Source organism: Scophthalmus maximus, chromosome 6 (assembly GCF_022379125.1).
Source record: "Scophthalmus maximus strain ysfricsl-2021 chromosome 6, ASM2237912v1, whole genome shotgun sequence".
Taxonomy (NCBI): Eukaryota; Metazoa; Chordata; class Actinopteri; order Pleuronectiformes; family Scophthalmidae; genus Scophthalmus; species Scophthalmus maximus.
Window position 1 is genome coordinate 13,728,232 of NC_061520.1, and position 21,157 is coordinate 13,749,388.

Sequence of the window (21,157 nt, forward strand, 5' to 3'; positions counted from 1 at the left end):
TATCTGTCCTCTGGAATTTTTATTTGTTATTTTTTTATTACAGACAAAGTCACAACCATGGCCATCTGCTGTACATTACTTCTAATGTCTCACAGCACCAACAACTTCAGTCTACGAACATATCACAGCTAGTCACTGGAAGTGAGCGAATTTTGGTTACAAACAGAACTGTGAAGTGGTTTAACAAACCAACAACAGAAGGGAACATTACCATAAAAAATAATAAAAAAATCTTTAATCTGATTGGAGCGTGACACTTAAATGTTCTGTACAGTATCCAATGGGAAAATACTTGACTCGACTTGGAGGCTACGGTGGTGTTTCTTTACTGGTGTCCTCACTGGTGTTGACGGAAGTATTTTTCTCTGCCCCAGTCTTCAGAATTCCCCGTGTGATTGACGATTTACAAACTTTCCGTAAAAGGAAAAAAAAAGAAATAAAAGAAAAATTAACACAATGAAATAGGTTCTTTAAAAACATTTTTAACCCCAATCATTACTATATATCACAACAACAAAGTCAGGTAATGCACACAAACACGTGACGTCAATTTCCTCAAGACGTGACCTTGAAAGTGGGGTACGATATCAACTGTGGGAAAAAAGATACTGTATGATGATCCAATGTCTTTCCTTCGATGTGGATGTTTGGATGAAGTGTGTCACTTATAATCTGAGCAGAAATTTCAAGTTCAAAATATTAAAATTTGAAATGAAATATAGATTTAATCAAACCTTGGTTCTCATCTGCCGCACATTGTGTGCAGATAAAAATTTGTATTTTTCAAGAACCCTGCTGTTCTATTCGGACAGTTTAAATATAAGATCAGAATTTCTTTTGTTGATTACAGTATAACAGAATGTACAGGCTTCAAAAAGAGAATTAGATGGCACAGAAAATATCGCATGTTGGTCCTGGCGTGATCACCTTTAGATCCACCATCAAGATTAAATGAGAGATAACCAGCTACAGCAACAACTGAGAAACTCTCTAGCATGCCAGTGTTACATGGCATCCTCCCTACTCCTCTCCGTCCCCCAAGGACTCCTTCTTTTCAGCCACGAGTTCAACTGCTTCCCTAGCTCCATCGTCACCCTCAGGGAACTCCCTCTCCTCCCCATCTTCCTTCTCCTCCCTCTCTCCTCGCCCCTCCTGCTGCTCCTGATCCATGTCAAGCTCTTCAAAGGACGAGCCGCTGCCCAACGACTCATTTGAGTCTCTGTCGCTGTGGTCCCTGTGCCTAATGTCTTCGTTTGCATCCATTACGTCCCTCAGAGGCAGGGAAGAGGCCAGGGAGGCGGCGGTGGAGGCAGCCAGGGAGGTCTCTCTGCTGTCCCAGGGCACGCCGCCGCTCACTGAGCTCACGTCACTGTGGGAATCCGCACCTGTAGCAAAACAGGATAGGACATGGGCTCCATGAGAAGACCTGTCTAATGAAATAAAATGATTACAGACGAGGAAAACCCAGTTGCAGTAAGCGACAGCTGTCTGTAACCGGATTTAATATGAGCTAATTTGCAGAGAGGCGTGTAAAGAAATCACTAATACTTCCAGAGATTAGATATTAAGGTCCGTGCACCCACTAAATGTTTAGCACACTAGTTTGAACATAAGATTAGTATCAGTACTGGGCATGAAAACACATCAAAATCAAGCTATGATGTGGTAGGTACTGTGAAAAGAAGTAACCGGTGACCCCAATAAATATCAGAAATACCACTGATGGTGCTAGAGGAAAAGTCAGGGGATCAACAAAGCCATCCTCTGGGGACCACGAATGTCTACACAACCAAAGGATCATCAAAGATGTTGCAATGTTATAAAGAACTGTATTACATACATCCTCTGCCATCCACATTCAAAGATGAGAAACAACAAGTTGTTTCCTATAGAACTTCTAAGCCTCTGGTCACTTCAAATTCACTAGACCTGTCTTAAATCATTTTGAATCAATACTTTATTATAGTGATACCAGCCCCACTGCTATCAGCATGAATCTGGTTATTAAAGCTCATCGGCAGTCAATGCTGCAGCTGAGCTCAGGGAAACCGGATTAGAGAAGATAAATGAAGTCACAGACCACAGAACAACATGTTAGTGACATCTAATTATCCAGTATTGTGGCTCTGTGCAGCTGTCTATATTTTGGAGGGAGGACATGTTCTTGCTGCTGCTGTCCGCAGCCCATAATACATATCTGAAATCATCATGAGAAACGTCCATTAGCCTAATTGGTGGAGATCCCCTCACCCACATGATCAGCTTGCTAATGCTTTAAGACTAAAGCTGAATCTAATTGGCCTTTGATCTATGATTCTCTGACACTGAACAGCCATTCATTATCTCCAACTACTCATATTCTTAGGTGTTTGCGCTTCAGTGACCCAGAAGATAAATGTGCACAGTTTGTGATTAGAGTAATTGCGGGAAAATCCAAAAGTACGAAACGGGAAAGTTGAAATAAACCGGTTTCAACACTCGACAGTTCATAGAGTGAAAAGCACTGTGTGACTGTAAACTGACAACTAATTTAACAAAGAGAGAAAATTCAAAAATTATAACTGATACATATAAAAAAGAGGCAAAGCACACCACCAACACAATGAATATTCTCAGTGAGCTTTCCACAGATGATCTCTTGCTCACTGAGCAAATTTCAGCAAAAATCTATAAAATATCTTTTGTCTTTCAACTGTGTGTGGTATTATGAAAAAATTATAAAGCTGTGTTCAAGTTGAGATGATTGACTCGGTCGAAAGCTCCAAACCAACACTCTTTAATTCTTTACATCTGGGTTAATCCATTTTATGCTGTTTATTTATTTCATTTTTTTTAAGAGTTGTCTCTCGTGATTTCCTTCAACACGTTGCAGATTTTCATTTTTTAGTTTGAACCCGACACATCCTATCTTGCTAAAAAGGAATGGCCTTGATATTAAATGTCTTCAACAAGTAAAATCTGACTTGACTTGATGCGACTACCCCACAGGACACTGAAACATTATTGTCCAATCCATTTTCCTGCTGCTTTCACACTCCAAATAAATCTCATCCGCACATCAAAGTGTGTTTGCACTAAATGTGTCATCAGGGACCCAAATACAACAAACAGGGAGTCTCAGAGCACCTTACTAAGGTCAGTCTTTTCTTTTCATTCATTTGAATCTCAGTAAAACTCAACAATGTAATTATCACATCCAGCAGATCTAACCCTGATTGCATTTGAAAAAACACAATATATTAATATAATATTTATGGGGCTGTTGATTAGCTAGCAGGTCCAAACATAACAGCTGGGAAGGGACTCAGTGGAAAAGGTCCAGTGTGAATGTAAAAAATGCATATAGATGGGGATTATGATCTATTTTTCATTTGCATGTTGCATGTTGAAAAATGACTTTTCCTGGGAGATATTTTTTATAATACAACGAATTTTGCTGGAAATAATGGGTCTATTTAGGGCAATTGTATGGATGCCCCCCCGAGGAACAGCCTCAGCACACTGGACACCTTTCACTCCCTCTACAACTGCAAGCTGCGAGTCCTGGAATTGGTACCTGGGTTGAAGCAAGCTGTGCGTCTGAAAGTCTTTTAGACAACATTTACCTAAATTAGTTGCTAAATTGGCCCCATTGGGATTATTAGCAGAGACTCAAAGACGTGCTCTTCAAAAACTATTTGAAACAGAGGAGAGGGTTTTTATAAGAAGGTAATTAAACAGACAGGGCTGAGAGTTTGGAGAATCAGAGTGTGAGTCGATGGTAAGAAAAGTGTGACAGGAAATGCAGAGACCCTGGCCCTGGCCTAACCAGATTAAGTTAAACGCAGAATTTCAATGCTCAAAAGGTGTCAAATCAAAGAAAATACATGACATGCCCGCCATCTTTGGACTTCCAGGAGATGTAACAATACACATGCGCAAGCGGTGAACCAGTGACGACCTCATTTTTATTCGCTGTTGTCGGCCTCAGACATACCTCGAGGATACAGTCTCCTCATCACTCTATAGTGGATGTGATGTGATCAATCTGCTCCAATCTTTCATTTCAGTGGGTGACAATGTCTCTGCGCAGTGGAGTGGAAACTTACATGGGCGTTAAAGTCATAAGCTACGTATTTCATAGTTTACTTGCTACATCTGTTACTACATTTTGCATTTGACCTTTATTGACACTTTTCTACATCAGCCAAGTGTAAAACATTTTACCCAGTGTTTACAATCAAGCTTATTAAAAAGAAATGTGCTCCATAAACAATTTAAAATGTGTTTATCAAAACATTACCATGTTTTGTAGGGTTGTACCTTGGCTGACTCCAATAAGTCCCCATGTGGCCTTCTGCGATGATGTGAGGGTTTATTATTGGTATAAATGGTACAGAAATGAAACCCAGTGGTCTGTTTTACACTGAGTCTGGTTTGTGTCCTCAAAAGATTAACAGGCTTTCCGCAGCACATACAGTGGCTGCTGTGATCACCAGATTATCATAAAAGTGTTTGTTTGAGTGTTTACTGCCTCTCTCTGCTGGGATGGTGGAAGCGGGACAAAGGAAATCAGAGTTTATGGTCAATTCAGACTATGATGTGGATTTTTTTTTATCTTCAGTTGTTGTGAACATGACGATTTTGATTGCTGGTGACTTTAATTTTCATGTTGACCTCTCGTTGAATCTCAATACTTAATATGCTGGTATTACAGACACTTAACTTTCAAAAGTTTGTCCTTGGCCAATCTGTGCATCCAAGTTTACCACGATGTTTCATACGGTTCACAAACCTCAATTACCTGCCTCTACCTTTGTACAGTTGGTAATTTCATGGACGCTTATAGTCTCTTTCCTATGTCTTTCCACCGTGAGAACAGGAGTCAATTACCCAGTTTAAGTCAACTTGTGTAGCAATCTTGGATCCTGTTGCCCCAACAAAAATGTACATACATACCTGCATAAGTGGAGTTCTCTGCTATGTGATCCCAAAGCCTTATGTTTACCTATACAGCTATTTGATTCAATAAGATAGACTTGAATTTGATTTATACCCATATATACCAACATTTGGAATATTGCAATAAAGGTAAAACTAGTTTCGGAGATGCACTTTTGTTGTCGTTGCAAAATTGCAGGGGCAAACAGTGGAGACTCCAGGAAGTCACTGTATCTGGCTGCAGTTAAGAAACTGAAACAGCAAGTCAATTCCCTCTATAGGTGTATTCATACAGAAAGCAAAGCCAATTTCCACATTGCATCATTCACATTCATTTGACAGCTGGACTATTCGTGTTTATCCCCCCAAAACAACCAATGCACCGACTTGTGTGGCAGCTCAACTTAAGAACTCACTCTTGTTTTATGTAATTTGCCTCCTTTTTCCTCTTGTGTCTGTATGTTTATGAAGCAGATTCATAAAGCCTTGGGATCCCCAAAGATTTCGCACAAGTTGAAACATCTTGCAGCTCACGCAGATGCATCTTTATACCAGTTTGCACTCCCCATGGGTGAATTTGCATTTAGAGCCATCCTAACAATGACTTTGTACACAATTGCCCTCTGAAATTCACTTTGCATTCTGACTGAACACACAGTAAAACTCTACCTCTTAGGTTTTACATTTCCATTTGTGTTAGTAGTAAACAAAGGATATTTAACATATTAATTAGTGAGTTTAAGTTCTTGTAGAACTTTGGAGATGGCCAGACAGCTTTCTTCTGCTTCCAGTCATCATGATAAGCTAAGCTAATTACCTCTCTGCGGCAAGCTCCATAGACATGAGTGTGGTATTAGTCTCATCTAATATCGAACCACTGATATCAGGAGGTTTTAAAGGAGATATTTTCTGATGAATTAAAAACTTTAAAACATTTTAGAATAGATAGCAACTATGGAGTCAGATATTTGGGCTGATGGAGCTTCACTTTCTGAGGGGTAAGTGATGTTTTTGAAAGAAATCAAAAAATTGTGTGTGTGTGTGTGTGTGTGAACTGGGGAATAAAAGGCACCAACATTACAAAACTACTTTCTCTTTTTGTGATTATAAATCATGTTAGATCAACTTAATTTTCTCTGAATTACCATGCTGCATCATCTTCTGGTTCTTTGTTACTAACTTTCTCATTTGGTAGAAAGGCAAGCAATAATCTAAACTTGTCGGTCTGGTGCTGCTATGCTGACAAACTAATTTAAAGTTGCAAATAGCCTTGACTCTCAGTTCAGCAGAATGTCAGTGGCTCTACAGCAGACAATCCTGCTGCATCTCTCTGGAGAGAGGCCTTTACCTGTCACAGGTGGCACCATTCTGCTTGGATGGCGACTGCAATCTAAACATGCCAAAACCTGTTAACATGTACAGCTCATGTCAGACCTGCTTCCTTATTTGTTCTCTACCTCCAAGCTGTGTTTACAAGAGATGTCATGTGATCTAAGCTCAAGGAAGACAGCATCTGATGTAAATCAACCCAACTGCACCCACTCTCTCAACCCAGAACCATTTACTTTCTCTGGGGATTTGTTCAAAGACAAAGTCAATACTGTCGTGGGCACAACCTACAGGTCTAGCAAGTTTGGAAGAGTAATTGCTGCAAGAGGACATTGTGCTAAGACACATACTTGCAGTGACAGACCAATTATGGAGTCTCATATATCATATGTCCTCAGTGATCAGGGGCAGGAGGGGAGTCGGTGTAGTGCCTGACAAAATAAAACAAGAACAATCTATGTTCTTTGGCCGATCTTACTGATGTAAGCTGTCTTTTTCTTTTTTTCTTAATGAGGGGATCAACAGCAACAAAAGTGTTGGGTTGGAATTAACAAATTATTACCTGTTATGTCAGTTCCTCTGTCCTCATCAGAGTCCTCCTCTTTCACATCTGTTTTGACTTCCTCCTTCATCTCTGGAACGAAGAAGTCCGTCTGGCGGGACAGTGGAACCATATAGTTGATGACATCTGTACCGCAGATCTCAATGGTTGGGAATGCACACAGCTTCCTCTCCTGTGAAAGAAAAATAAAAAGAGCAAAAAGTGAAATGTACAGTATAACATACTGTAATGTATCACCAATCCGTTTTTTCCTGTCCTTCTAATTGTAAAGTTGTTGACCTTTTATAATTAAAACATCCAGGTAGTGGAAAGAGAAAGTGACAAAAACATCATCAAGGTAGTTAAGGGTAGAGAGTCAGGGCAGAAAGCTTCATATTGACTGACTCAAAGTCATACTTTCAGGTTTAGAAAAAGTCACCATCAAAAATCATCATTGTGATTATCAATTCTAAACAACTGATGATCTTGATGAAAACAGGCAGAACATTGGGTCCGGACACTTTCCGTTTACTTATGAAGAACGCAGCAGGAGATTGTCCGAGTCAGACGCGTGCCCAACAGCAGGATCATTTCCAGAACATTATGTGGCGTCTGGGTAGAACATGCAGGAGGCTGCAACTGATGCTAATTCTGCCGAGGAAAGCAGTGTTTTTGAATACAGTCATTAACATTCAAGGACTCCACAAAATGTGCCTCTCACTTAAAACTGCTGCTATAACTTGAAAATGAAAATATGGATAACATAGTGATGCTTATCGATGGGCCACAGACAAGCAGAACATATCTGAGATATGTACAGTAGCTTTAAAATGTCTTCACTTTGCTGACATCACACTGTCTCTGACATATTATTATGAATATATGCCCTCCCATGTGAGTCCATTAAAGCTGCATTACCATACACATCTGCGTGTCTGCGTTTGCCCTCTCCAGTGGTGTACGTAGAAAGTGAAGAGTTTATAAATATTATACCATATTTTCACTAAAAAGCCTTCCATGATTTTGCTTAATGCTTTCATACAGTTCTCAAGGGATTGCAGAAAAGTGAGCTTTCCAGTGGGACCATCAGAGTAGCGCTGGGAAGGCCTGGGTGAGCTGAGCGAGCTGCATTTAGGAATGATTGGTTGCAAAGTGATAAATGAATGTTTTAGTATGAGACACAGCGCTGCGGCCAAAACTGCCTGACAATAGATTCAACTAACAGCAGTGCCAAAATCAAACAACTCGTTATCAATATGTTTATGTACATGATAGTATGAATTTTTGTGTTCCGCTTATTGTTTGGGATCTCAAATAATTTTTCCCATATGGACATTTTAACAGATAGATCACACCCTTTATAAAACACAATAAATATGTTTTTAAGCTCACACTGATCTACCCTTCACTGTGCGAACGGTCTCAGAATTTCATAAATCCCTCTTTAATTGTTGCCATGATGGCCGTGCGACCAAAAGGCTGTCTGCAGAGGGCAATAAACATCTTGTATGGTCCAACAGCAGCCACCTGACTCATTTTCCTCTGGGTCAGTGTGATCTGGGCTGACTGATTGGTTTTAATCTAATCCTCTGCAAAAAATAAGAGGGTAGGAGTTGGTATGAATCACCTGGCTGCTACACACAGGGGTTCCAGCCCCGGGGCTGCCTATATGCAAATGAGTACCCATCTCTTTGAACCTGCGCCAATAATGAGCAGGAAAATCGAGACAAAGACAGTTCACTATATTATAGGTACACGCACGAATGTACGCGCACACACAGGTCTCCAAGGTATACTGTGACAGGTAAGAGAAAGAAAAAAGCGTGTGACAAAGATGCAGACCAATATGCTGCATGTGTGAATTAGCGACAGACACATTTGCCTTGTTTAAACAGTAACTCGTCCATCGTGTTAATATTCTGTCTGTGTAAGAGGTGTCAACCGCCCATGCCAGGGACTGATGGATGTCATTTTTACTGCAGACTACATCAATTGAATTCACTGATTAACAAACCATCAGCCAGAGAGGTGGAGCTCACTGTGAATCACCTCATATCATCTGAGGTAGAAATGAAAAACCCTGAATATGCTCAGCCCTCCATGGCGGCATGAGACCTCGCTGGGTTACATATGCAGATCTTTTTGCTTTGAGCAGAGGCAATGTCAAAGAAAATTTTCCTACCGCACTCAAAATGTTTTGCTGTTGCCTGAGTTAATTAGCACTACTTTGTCATTGCTGTAGCATGAGACAACATTTTGGGGGGCGACTGTTTAATGCATCATTCTGGAGCATGCTGTCAGTGATCCAGTCCACAGTATTCCTCTGTGTTTAAAAGACAGACATTTAGTTGTCAAAGGAGTTGATACACATAAAAATTTGGCAAAAAATTATAGGTTTGCAGCAATATTTAGGCCACATAGCTGTTTACATGCCTTTTAATTTCTGAAATGTTGTCATTCTCTTTCTGACAGCAGCATGTAGTTGGATTATTGCATTGTTATTGATTGTTAGTGCTTTTTTCCCTATGGAAACAGATTATTACATCACTTTTAATAAACATGTTTTATGTTTTACCACACCTATCTAAAATAATATTGTTCTAACTGTTATTCCAGACATATTTTGGCATAATGCCAAAATATATGAGTGACTCTCTTCAAACTAAAACATTTATTCAATTGTGTGCCACCTTGCAGGTATTTTCCAAAGCTTTAATCTGCCGTTGTATTATTTGTTTTATATTATTCACATTTTTGTGATATCAATGTTGCTCTTTGATGTATTTCAAAGAACTCTGACTCCATTTCCCCTAAAGGCTTTAATGTATATATTACATACACAGGCACAAACCACAGAATCATTAATTGGAAAAACTGTGTTGTAATTTATTTTAGGCAAAAATAAATACATTAATGATAATTCCCCTTTGAAAAAGGATGGCACTGACAGCAGGTGAGTATTTTCCTTCATCCTTGCCCACCAGGTGTTTACAACATGTGTCTAACTCTACTTTTTAATTGACCATTTCCCTGAGCAGTAATCCATACGTCCCCTCACCGGGGAAATTAATAAAGAAATAGCCGCTCGATTAACTGTCCTGTCAAAATCAAATCTCAATCATGGCTTGAATGTTTTAATTATATGACAGGCAAGATGTTCTATTTGCTCCCAGGGACCTTTTCTGGTCTCTGCCTCCAAGTGTGCCATTTGATTGGGTGCCATCTATTTCCCCATAGCCCATCATAGAGTCAACATGCATCCACTTAACCTGTGTCTGCGTCTGGGAGCTGCTGGGATTGAAATGTGCTCTCCTGCAGGACACAGAGGTAGATGAGACTGAACCGTCTCATAATCCAAATTTATAATCATCACAGTCACACTTTTTCCTTTTCAACACTGATGCATCATCGTGGGCAAGGAATCAGCAGGTGGAAATCAATACCACAAAACCAATATATTCCACAGACAATAGTTCAACAAATTGGGTCACTTTTAGTCCCAGTCCTTCTTTCTATGTTATGCAAACTCACTCTTAATAATTAATGACCTTGCAGCACTGAAGTGTTTTGTCTATTAGAATGGTTCATTTAAATTAGTGGAGAGCAAGAGGTTGAAGGAGAATACAGGTAATGATTTGATTGCTATACAAAATATCCTCCTTTCAAATTAAATGTGCAAATCACACTATACCTTTATTTTTGAAGAGAATATTCACAAACCTATATTGTGCTGCACTGCAGAGGACTGAAGAAGACTCACTACTGTGTGTGGCTACAACTTCTCAAGGAAGGAAAGAATCCCAATTAGAGAGACTCTAACAGCGTGGAGTTAAGTTGGAATGAAAAGCCTAACAGTGTTGATGGTAAAAAAAAAACGTGACTGTAAGCACTACTTGAAATATATCTTCAGTATTCTTTTCTGCTATATGGCAATGTAAACTGTGAGACAACAGACAGAGGCTGTGGGTGATATACATCAAAGAACAAAGCTGCTTTATGGGAACATTTGATTTAACAGCAGTCAAAGACGTGTTTAAATGCTCTCAGGTATCACAATTGCGGGGAAGTCCCATTGACGTGAACTTGTGTCTTTTAAAAATGTTCCTTAATAGACAGAAAAGGATTTTACAGGATTGTAGAAAGAGACCGTGAGATCTTAATGAAGCCATTACATGTGCAGGAAAGTGACACAGCCGGCTGTGACACGGTCATTTAATGGATCAAAGGACACAGGTTCAAGCATCAGTTCTGCGTAAGTGCCCTTGACCGAGACAATCTCCTACATCCCCAGGGTGCAGCTCTGTAGATGACCCTTTACCTTCTTTGAAAACGAAGATTGATACAAGCAGTAATTTCCCACCAAATCGATAAAAGAATCACATTTTTATTATTATTGCTCACTGAGCAGCCTCCCAGGAATAGTTTAATTGCAATTGTAACAATCAAGATGAGCTTCATAATCGTCTTCTCGAGGGGCGGTCGAAACCCAAGGTGCCTTTAACAAATCCAACTTCTGTAAGTTAAACCAGTCTACTGTACTGTACTGTCGAGAAAAGATTAACACAAAAAGGAAAATGCACAAATGGACAATGTTCGTCTCTCTTAGTGCGACTCATTGCTTATAGTGTTACCGAAACCTGATAGGATTTTCGATCCATGGAACAAACGAGAGTAAGGAAGAAATTAGCGCTGCACTTCATTTAAATGGCAAGTTCATTAAGTGCTGATGTAACTAGACGTCGGTGTAAATCAGGAACGATTAGGACAGTTATCTGAAAAAAGTTTACCCCGTGAATGTGTCCGTGTGTGTATATTGTGTCTGAATGTGTTTAGGGACAGTTGAGGGATGCAAAAATCAGACAGATATAGGGGAGGAGTCTCATGGGGATTTACGGAGTCTTTTACCACTCTAGCAGCTGCTCTGCGAGTACACAGCATCCCTCATCCAATAGAAATACCAATAAGAGGAACGTAAACATAGATAATAACACCCCTGGAGCTTGACTGCCTCATTTAACTGACTCTGAAGTATAAGCATGGCCACGGAGCAACTGGGTCTTAACTATAGCAGAAGAGATCAATGCTGACACTGTATATAGTATTACAGTCTTTCAAAAGACCAAAAAAAAAGGTAAAATTAGGTTTCTTCTTTTCATGTCTCATCTCTGGGCTCACTGTTTGTATTTTGAGACATGAGACGTTGTAGAATCTTACTCACAAGAGGACAGACGTTTCACAAAGTTCAGGAGTAAACCACGGCAAATATCAAGGGGTCTGACTGGAGACATTGCCAGTTGCACATCCAACCCTTAGTTTACAAACAATGTGTAAACTAAGGGTTGGACGTGCAACTGGCAATGTACTCTGGATCCTTTTTCCTTTGTCCGTTTTTAGCATTGTTTTTCAACAGCTCATCAGTGATTTATAGTAACGCAACACATCAAATTTTGGAGCCCTTCCCTTAAATTTGAAAATAAAGAGACACTAGAGAGACACTACACTGTTTTTCATACAATTAATGACAAGAACAATAAATCAATTTCTTATTAATTTCTCTAAAGAGCACAGGCTCAAAATTGATTGCATTTCAAATAAGCATCAGCCTTTCCAAGAACTGCAAAAACACTGAGCAGGGAGAGGCCGATGTTCATTTGTTTCAACTAGACACCCACCGTTACATTCATTACCCTTTCCACCAACACATAAATCTCAGCTGGAAGCAGCACGTCCTGTGGAGTTCTCTTGGAGATGTTAGAGGGTATTCTAGTGAATTCAGAATATCACCAGGCAGGCTGAGGAAAAATGTACCTACCAAAAAGGCAAACTGCAACACTTGGACATGAACAATGAAGATGTACAGGGCTGTATGTCAGTTCAATTTGCTATACATGGAAATCAATCAAGTTCTAGACACATCTCAATGATAAATAAAGCAACCATGATGCACCTGGCAACTATTTAGAGTGACAAGTTCATACTGAAACGTTTTATAAATGAGAAACTGATCACATAGCCATCATGAGTAGATGAGTGTATATTGATGGGCAAAACTTGCTAATCAAATTTTTCGAAAGAGTCAAAAAAAGTAAAGGAGTCTGAATACTTTCTGAAACCACTGTCTGTCCGAGAATGTGAGGATCTGAGACTGCATTAAAGGTTTCCCTACTTTCCACTAAACATCTTCCTTCCATCTATCTCTCTGTTTTCATTGTGTAAATCATAGTCAGCAGTGTCTGTGGTTACACATTATCTATGCCGAGGTCAGAGGTCACAGATTGATCTGGGACCTGAGCAACCCCTATACCACATAGAAATGATTTCCAAAACTGCTTACAGAGCAAAGAAATATAACAATGCTTACCAGAGAAGTGAACCACAGACAATTATAGCATTCAACTAATTGAACTGAGTTTTTTCACTTTGTAAAATTCAACAATGAAATCATACAATACCTTTGCTCTAAAATTTGACACAAACAAAAAAACCTGCAAAGCTGCATCAATGTCCAATATGGGACTTATGCAGTTAGCATTTTTTGATACAGTGAAACTGTATGTATGTATGTATTCAGAGTTTTCCTGAACTTTAATCTACCTTTCCTTGTCAGGAAGCATGGAGCAATGTGTTTGACAAAGGAAGCCATTTCAAGGCACAAATCTTTTACTTTTATATTAGAAAATCTTAAAAATTGATATAGTAAAATATAATACAGTTATCCTGTACTTAGGAATTATTTATATCTCTTTTTTTCAGCAAAGAATAAAACAATAATGTTTTAATAAAGTAAATTTAAAAAAGACAGGTAACATATTTTATACTTTATTTGAATATAGTCCAATTAATCAAATTCCCATAGATGTATTTGGTATATACTTTGTGTCTCTGCATGCTAACTTTGATTAATGATATTGTATGTAGTGTGCTGGGAAATTTCATAGCCTTTCTTCAGATCAGAGGTCAGTACAACATCAGTTGTCTTTGGAAAAAATTCAAAGCATATCAGACATGTCAGAATATGCATACACTCTAAATTTAGGGTTTGTGGTATGTAACACAGCTCTTTACTCACATTTATGAATGTTTTTGGAACAAGAATTGCCCCACACACTGGAAGAAAAGGATGATGAGGCAGCTTGAGGGAGTGTGCGCACAGGCACCTTAAAATTAAATTACACAACTACACAATAGAATACATTCAGGATAACAGGTTGGTAGTATCTAAAAGACCTTCCAAGGATGGAATCATCCTTCACACATCCATTCATTTGAAGAAACTACTGATCCTCAGACAGAAAAAGCTGTTGTCTTGCCAGCAGTAAGAATCAGTGACAGCACACCTCCCCCTCCCCTTCAGGGAGGAGACATGAGATATGGCTGAGGAGCGGTGGTGAATAATGAAAGGCAGACTCAACAATCATTCAGCCCCGTATTCACAGTGACAGCCTACAGCTTTGCATGGACCCTACAGCAAGACGGAGAAAGACCCTGGCCCGTAGCCGTGGATGTGAGCCACTTCATCACAGTGGGTTATGTACAGATCCATATACACGAAAACAATATGGACACACACGTCTATTTATAGGTGGATGATATCTCACCCTGGTCCCCAGGCAGACAAAAAAGAAAATTAATACAAAAGCTGGCTGACGCTTGGTGAAAATTGGTGACAGTCCCCAAGAGTTCTCTCCCTCCCTTGGTCCATTGCACTATTACAGCCACACAGTCCACCCTTCTCACACCCACCAAAACAGCTTCTTCCCCTTCCCGTCTGTGGAAAGAGACAAAAACCCTACTTCACACCTCAGAGGTGTCCAATTCAGACTGTCCCTTACGGTCACACACTTCCCCAGAACAGGGTGTTTTCATTCTACCGGCAATGGGGCTATTTTCTGCATCCATCTCAGCAAGCCCAGGCCTCCTCATGCCCTCCTTGCGCAAAGAGGGCTGTGGGAGGAGGTAGACGATATCTCAGGACTGAAAATGGAGCAAGAGGAGCGGACAAAGCAGGGCGATGGGTTTGTTGCAACCTCTCCATGCACCCCTGCGATCAATAAGCAGAAACACTTGATGAGCTACAAGTATAGTGACTCTGTCAGCAGCTGTTGTGGTCTTCAGAGGTCCTCCACAATTGATCTGGTTAGCTGGCAAGAGGTGAGAGGCAATAACATTAGCTAGTCTCCCAACTGTGGATCATAAACTCCCCCCACGTCATCGCCTGGAAGCTACTGAACTTCCAAGAAGATAAAAGAAATTAAAATAAGGCCAATTAACATTGAAACTATGAAATCTACTGTTAATCTTATGTTCCACGATAATGTATAAGGGTTGAGCAGGTAAACTGACAACATCAGTGTGTCCTCCACAGTATAAGGCTTACATGGGAAATCAGGTTAGGGCAGGAAATGTAAAAATCCATACTTAATGTACATGAAGTTGGTCAGTAATCAGATTATTATCCTACCACTGACCACATTTTTTGCCACCCTGCCACTGTGGCTCTTGTTACAGCAATGAACAGTTATACCTATGAAAGTTATACAGATATTTGTGTTTCTCAAGAGCACAAATCAAGCTCACTTGAGCCGTTTTCAGACATGAACTCCAGAAAATGTTAGCAGAATTGCATCAGGACCTTTTCCTGCTGTATTGTAACATGGGCTAACTCTGGCATTATCTGGAAATTTTACAATGGGGTTGGCGGTGAAAGTTTTGGAGGATGTCTGCAGCAACATCTGCGGACATTTGCGTCTCACATACAGCCCCTCCAGAGAAGTTCAGGACAATATCGGGACTTCATTGCATGTCTGAAAGCATCAATGGTGAGCCACCAACTCCTCTGGTGTCACCATGTGGTTGACATTTTTGCTTTTGAGGATGAAGGATTGCCATGAACTTTTGGACACACTTTCAGGCCCCCCCCAAGACAAACCGTAATAATTTGTGATCCCTTATCTTTTCATCTAGTTCCATCATCAGGTTAAAGTTTTAATTTCTCCAGTCACCAAACACCTGAAAAACTAATGACATTCCTTTCAGCTGAAACTGTTATTTGTGTTTTAGACTTTTACTCTTGTCATTTTATCAGTTATTTTATTTTCCGTTTGTAACATTTGATTTGTTGTGTGTTTGTGGCTTTATTTATATGAGATACTTATTTCAGTTTTGCTTAAAATAAATTAAGATTATGTTTCTGTACCCTGGGTACAGTGAAGTACTGCTGGTAAGTAATGAGCTTTCCTTAAATACCACCACATTGTCAATACCTTCCCCGATCTGAAAACGTTGCTCTGTTACGTGCACTTTAAAGAGCAACCAGAATCCCAGTTCACCATTTACGGGGGCAGTGTTAACAATATTTCTCTTAATCCCTGACTGAATTTGTGGAAACTTTGGTTCTCATTTGCATTATGCTTAGGAAGTCAGGTTACTGGAGAAAAACAACAATAAACCATTTATTTGAATGCAGGTAAACACAAGTGCAGTGCCTTCAGAGATTTCAATGCAGCCTTCGAGAGGGAAACTTAATATTCCAAACACAAGCTTAAATAAAAGCAAACAGCTTTACATTAGCTCTGAGATTACCCTTTGAAAACATATTCTACAGAAAGCATGAGGCCATTAAGAAAACCATTGGATTGGTTTGCCGTCAATTAGCTGTGGCCATTAAAGCTTCCAAATTCAATGAACCATTGCATGGCAAGTAGGATATGGAAATGCAAGAATATGAATGGTGATTAATATTAAACAGGCAGGCAGATTCCCACATTTAATTGAGATTTTAATCTGAGAGTCTAATGTCAGGGATAGTCACATCTCTATTCTAATGAGATACAATTATGAGTAGGGGATGTGGACAGTGGCTGTGTGATGGAGAGAGACTGGACCATCTATTAGTTTCTGCTGCAGGCCTCTCGTGTTCCCAGCACCATCAATGTATGCCACATAATAAGTCTCTGCACACCGCTGCAGTGTGTAAACCCAGAGGCGTCATGTTGGGACTGAGACATTATTAGTGAATTATTTCTGACATGTCAAGAGGCCTTTAATTCAATAAAAGTGGCATTTTGGTATGTTTCCGTCGCATGATGAAGCTCAGCTAAAAAACGAAAAATGAGGCATCATTGATATGCACAGTCAATCAGTTTTCACATGTGGATCTTACATATCTAAAATTGTGTCAAACAACAGATCTGGGATTTGGCTAAAGAAGAAAATTACATGACAGTTAAAGAAAAGACTTCCACAGAATAGATGTAATGAGTCATGAAAATCATTCCTTCCACACATCCAAATTCATTTTCAATGGAGATAAACATAAATCTGTTGATCAGGCTTCACTTCATCTGTTTTTCTCCCCGCCAATGTGACTTGTTCATAACCGAAGAAATGAAACATCAGGCATTCTCCCACCTCTCTATAAATAAACCAAGGGTACGTTTCCTTGGGATTCACACAGGAGGAGGGCACACACCATCTAAACACACACGTGGCCATGGTGCACACATCATAGTATGAAAGGCTACTGGCAGGACTACACCAAAAGAATACTTCTCAAAGCCTAATTTAAAAAGTAACTCCACATGTTTTGCCTATTCTACAATAACTGTTTAAAAAACAAAAACAAAAAAAACACGAATTGATGCCAGGTTTCTTTTAATTGTGCCATTACATCAAATTGAAAATTCTAGATGCCTTGTGTGTCATTTCATGGCCACACAGATGCAGCCTGACACATTAGGTATCTTTGGTAACCCTTGACCATGAATTAATGAATGGAGTTCTGTGGGTTTGATTGTGTTTTCCCTGCTCTCCATCCCCTTGCTGGGCATGTGGATGATTGAAAAGCCCCAAGAGCAGAACACTCTACAGGAATAGAGAACTAAAGCTAAAGCGTTTCACAAGCCCAGCCAGGTCATGTTGATCAGCAAAAGGATCCACACAGCCTTGGACATATACAAAGAAGAGCCTCTCACTAGGTCTTCTTCACTATTTTTTTTCCTGTTGTTTAGTTAAAAAAAATCTGACTAGGTGTGTGGATTGAAGTTTTTGTGATTTATGCGCGTGCATGTGTAAACAAAAGGCAGATAGTCTTCTCTGCAGTCTACTCTGGTTACTTAGTTAGTCTGGTTACCTAGTAAATACTATGAATGAGAAATGACAATTGTGAAAAGGAAGACGAGGGATTTCTTTTGTTGGACCGACGATGATGAAGTTGAAATGTTATTGACAGTAAGTGATTACGACGTTTATCCTTCACCGCAGGTAGTTGAGTCATGACTCATTAAGAACCAATCAGGAACTGAAAGCAAGTGACAGTGTCATAGTTTCTGAACGTCTCCATTTTTGTCTGTCCTTACTAAACGTGGAAAGCAGGGTTTCAAACGTCTCCAGCGTAGGCAGCAGCGATGTGTTTTAAAACAAAAACCTAGTAGTTTGGATGTGGAGCCTTCCTCCGAGTTGAGTAACAAAACTATCAAACGGTCATAACAGTTAGTGACAAAAATATGTTGTTACCAAAATGACAATTATGATGTATGAGCGAGGTTACAATACACGACTTGGAGAGATAGCACAAAATCCTGTAGAGTATTTATTAAAACCTATATCTTTCGCCCAGAGAGGGAAAACTCTGTCTTCTCTCCTCGACATGTGCAGCTGCTCGTGAGGAAAACGGGCTGAAGCACAAAGCTGAAGTCCAAAGTGCCAAGATGAAAAATGTTGCTGATACTTTAAAGCTGCACATACCTGTCTCAATTCTGAACATGAGCCAATATGACACCCAACAAAAATACATTCAGTATTACAGTCTTCAAAGCAGCACAGCACAGTGGCTAATATGAGTTTAATTGGGCCTGAGCCTGTCAATTAATCTGCTTAAAACTGCACATACAGCAAACAGAGTGCTGATCGAGAACGCAAACGAACTTCCACAGGCACATTCAATGTAAGTGGAGCAGAGGCAAGAAAACAGGAAACGGTTCGTCCAATTAATGCCGTGTTTTTAAGAGTCACAAAAGATAACAATTTGTTTTAGCTCCACGCCTCCATCCCCAAAGACCAGGCAAAACCACAGGGAGGGCTGATCCAGTGTCAGCTGCAAAACAGAAGCTGTTTGGGTCTGAGCTAAAGGCGCTTTAGTCCTGCTGCTGTCCACGCAGCAAGAGCCATGTTTAAACCACAGGCCACCCTCCATTAAAGCTCTGTCAGCGTGGCACAACGGCAGCCTAATGGTTACAATTAACAATCCCTTCTGCTGTCAGGGCTCCTGTCTGAACGTCCCCTCTGTGCTCCTCTCGGCCTGATCATGCTCTAATGACTGTGTTTTATGGGTACAGCGAAAGAGGAACCCGGAACAGAAGATGGAGCGGGAGTTTGAAGAATACAGGGTGAACGGATTTATAGAGAAGGAAGGGGAAAAGAGAAAATGGGACAAAAGTTTAAGAGAGTGTTGAGTTGAGCGGGGAATGTTATGAGACATATGAGAAAATATGGGACAAAACATTGGCAGTCAGGTCAGTTTTATGAGTTTGATACCTTTAACCAAATCGTCGATATGAAGGCACTTTTAACATTAACAACAACTTTCACAAAAGCAATGTTAAATTAGGCTTGCTGTGTTTTGATGAGTCGAGAACAGAGACACACACAAGAGCTGAGAATAAGTGAAGTAAACACCAGCTTTATGTTGTTTGTTTCAATCCTTTTGGCCACTGTTTTTTTTTTGCTCAAGTCCTCTCAACAAAAACACAATCTGCGCATGAGGCACAGTTGCTTCTTCATCTTCTTAAAAATAAACCACTCTTCTTTTGTAATAATGTTTATGTCACTTATGATGCCATCTGAACGATAAAGAAAATTCTGTGCCTTCTGACGCTAGTGATTTAGTTATTCAGAATAACACTTCTATGGATATTGGCAATCAGAAACAGCCAGACCATCTGGAGGAGTGGGAGTTTTCCTGGTGGTCCAGCCTACCGGTGGGCCGGTGACGAGGTTAGCAACACCAATATAAAATGAGTGGAGAAAATGTGCCACGTTGTTTGATTCTACATTAGGCTGACCGGCCGGCTCCATACAGATGTGAATCTGGCAGCGTTCAAATTCACATCTCATGAGTCCAAACTTTTTTATGCTGCCAACTTCAGAGGATGAGTTCTGCCTACGGAAAAGTCCAGCTGATAATAACAGACTCATATCGTAAGTATAACAAGGACAATGACTAGTACCGTACAATGATACGGTAAGATTTAGTCATTTAAAGACTGGAATTACTAAAATATTAAAACAAATTAAACACCTAAAGCTTATTCTTACATTCAAAATAATGAGAGGATGGTTTTTGTTTAAGCATAGAAAAACAAGACCAACTCACCGTCTTGGTGAAGTCCCTATAGTAAAGAGCAAAATCTGATTTACAGTTTACAATTCAACTCACTGTTAGCTGTGGATTCTGGACATTACAATATTAGCATTGATTTATGAGCTGAGTTTCACCAGCAGGTGGACTTTTACTCAGTTGTCAGGATGTTTAGATATTTAAATGTGTTATTTCTATGTTTGGTAACTATCCATCCCTTCCTTTGTTCACAGTTTTGTATGTTGCATCCTTGTGCTAAAATAAAATAATGCAGTCTGTTCTCATGTGTGGTTCCCCAATGGTGGAACAATCTACCAAATGCTATCAGAGCAAGGGCGTCCCTCTCTATCTTCCAGCATGTATCTATCTATCTTTATATATACATATTTAGATGTATGTTATACTGACTCTTTTGTCGTTACTGTACTATACTCTTAATCTTTTCTCTAAAGAGCATATCACATTGTTCCACAAGCCCAGTCGATTGAGCCACACATTAATGAGCTAAGAAAATCCTTACCCCAGAAGCCCTGTGTTAGAATAAAACCCCTCTGTTAGACTGTCCATCACTCTGCTTTCCACCATTATTTCTGTCCATCAGTCCAAAGTGCCCCTCCAATTACTGTCACTACTGTCCACCTCTGATATGTACTCATTACGAGCTGTCCCTGAAGGTGAAACTTTAACCTCTAACACTGTTCCTCTATCTGTCACTCTTTAACTTCCCCGAGCTTGGGTCCTTTAAATACCTACCAGCTTTCTATGACACACAACAAGGATATTCATTTGTACTTTTCTTAAACTTTTTCTAACCCATTGATGCCGCTGCAATACTTTCCATAACAAAGTTATAGTCAGCATTTCCTGTCACACAGAGGCAGTTTGCTAAAACTTACAACTACAGTGACACTGGGTTGAGGGATGTTTGTCCACCAAGTGCAGTGCTGCTGCATTTCATAAGGCTGACATTTTCAGTTTGGACCTTTACTTTCAGGTTTTTCACGTTTCAC

The 21,157-nt window shown here is 39.9% G+C and overlaps 1 protein-coding gene across 1 annotated transcript in view; it reads right to left on the bottom strand.

The window, feature by feature from the left end:
• tex264a (testis expressed 264, ER-phagy receptor a) overlaps positions 1-21,157 on the bottom strand; it is a 57,862-nt gene continuing 36,705 nt past the window's right edge. The window contains exons 3-4 of the mRNA XM_035632615.2: positions 6,812-6,983; positions 1-1,385 (exon numbers count right to left, since the gene is read on the bottom strand). Of these exons, the coding sequence (XP_035488508.2) occupies positions 1,021-1,385; positions 6,812-6,983 (537 nt within the window). The 3' untranslated portion in view covers positions 1-1,020. The remainder of the gene's footprint in view (positions 1,386-6,811; positions 6,984-21,157) is intronic.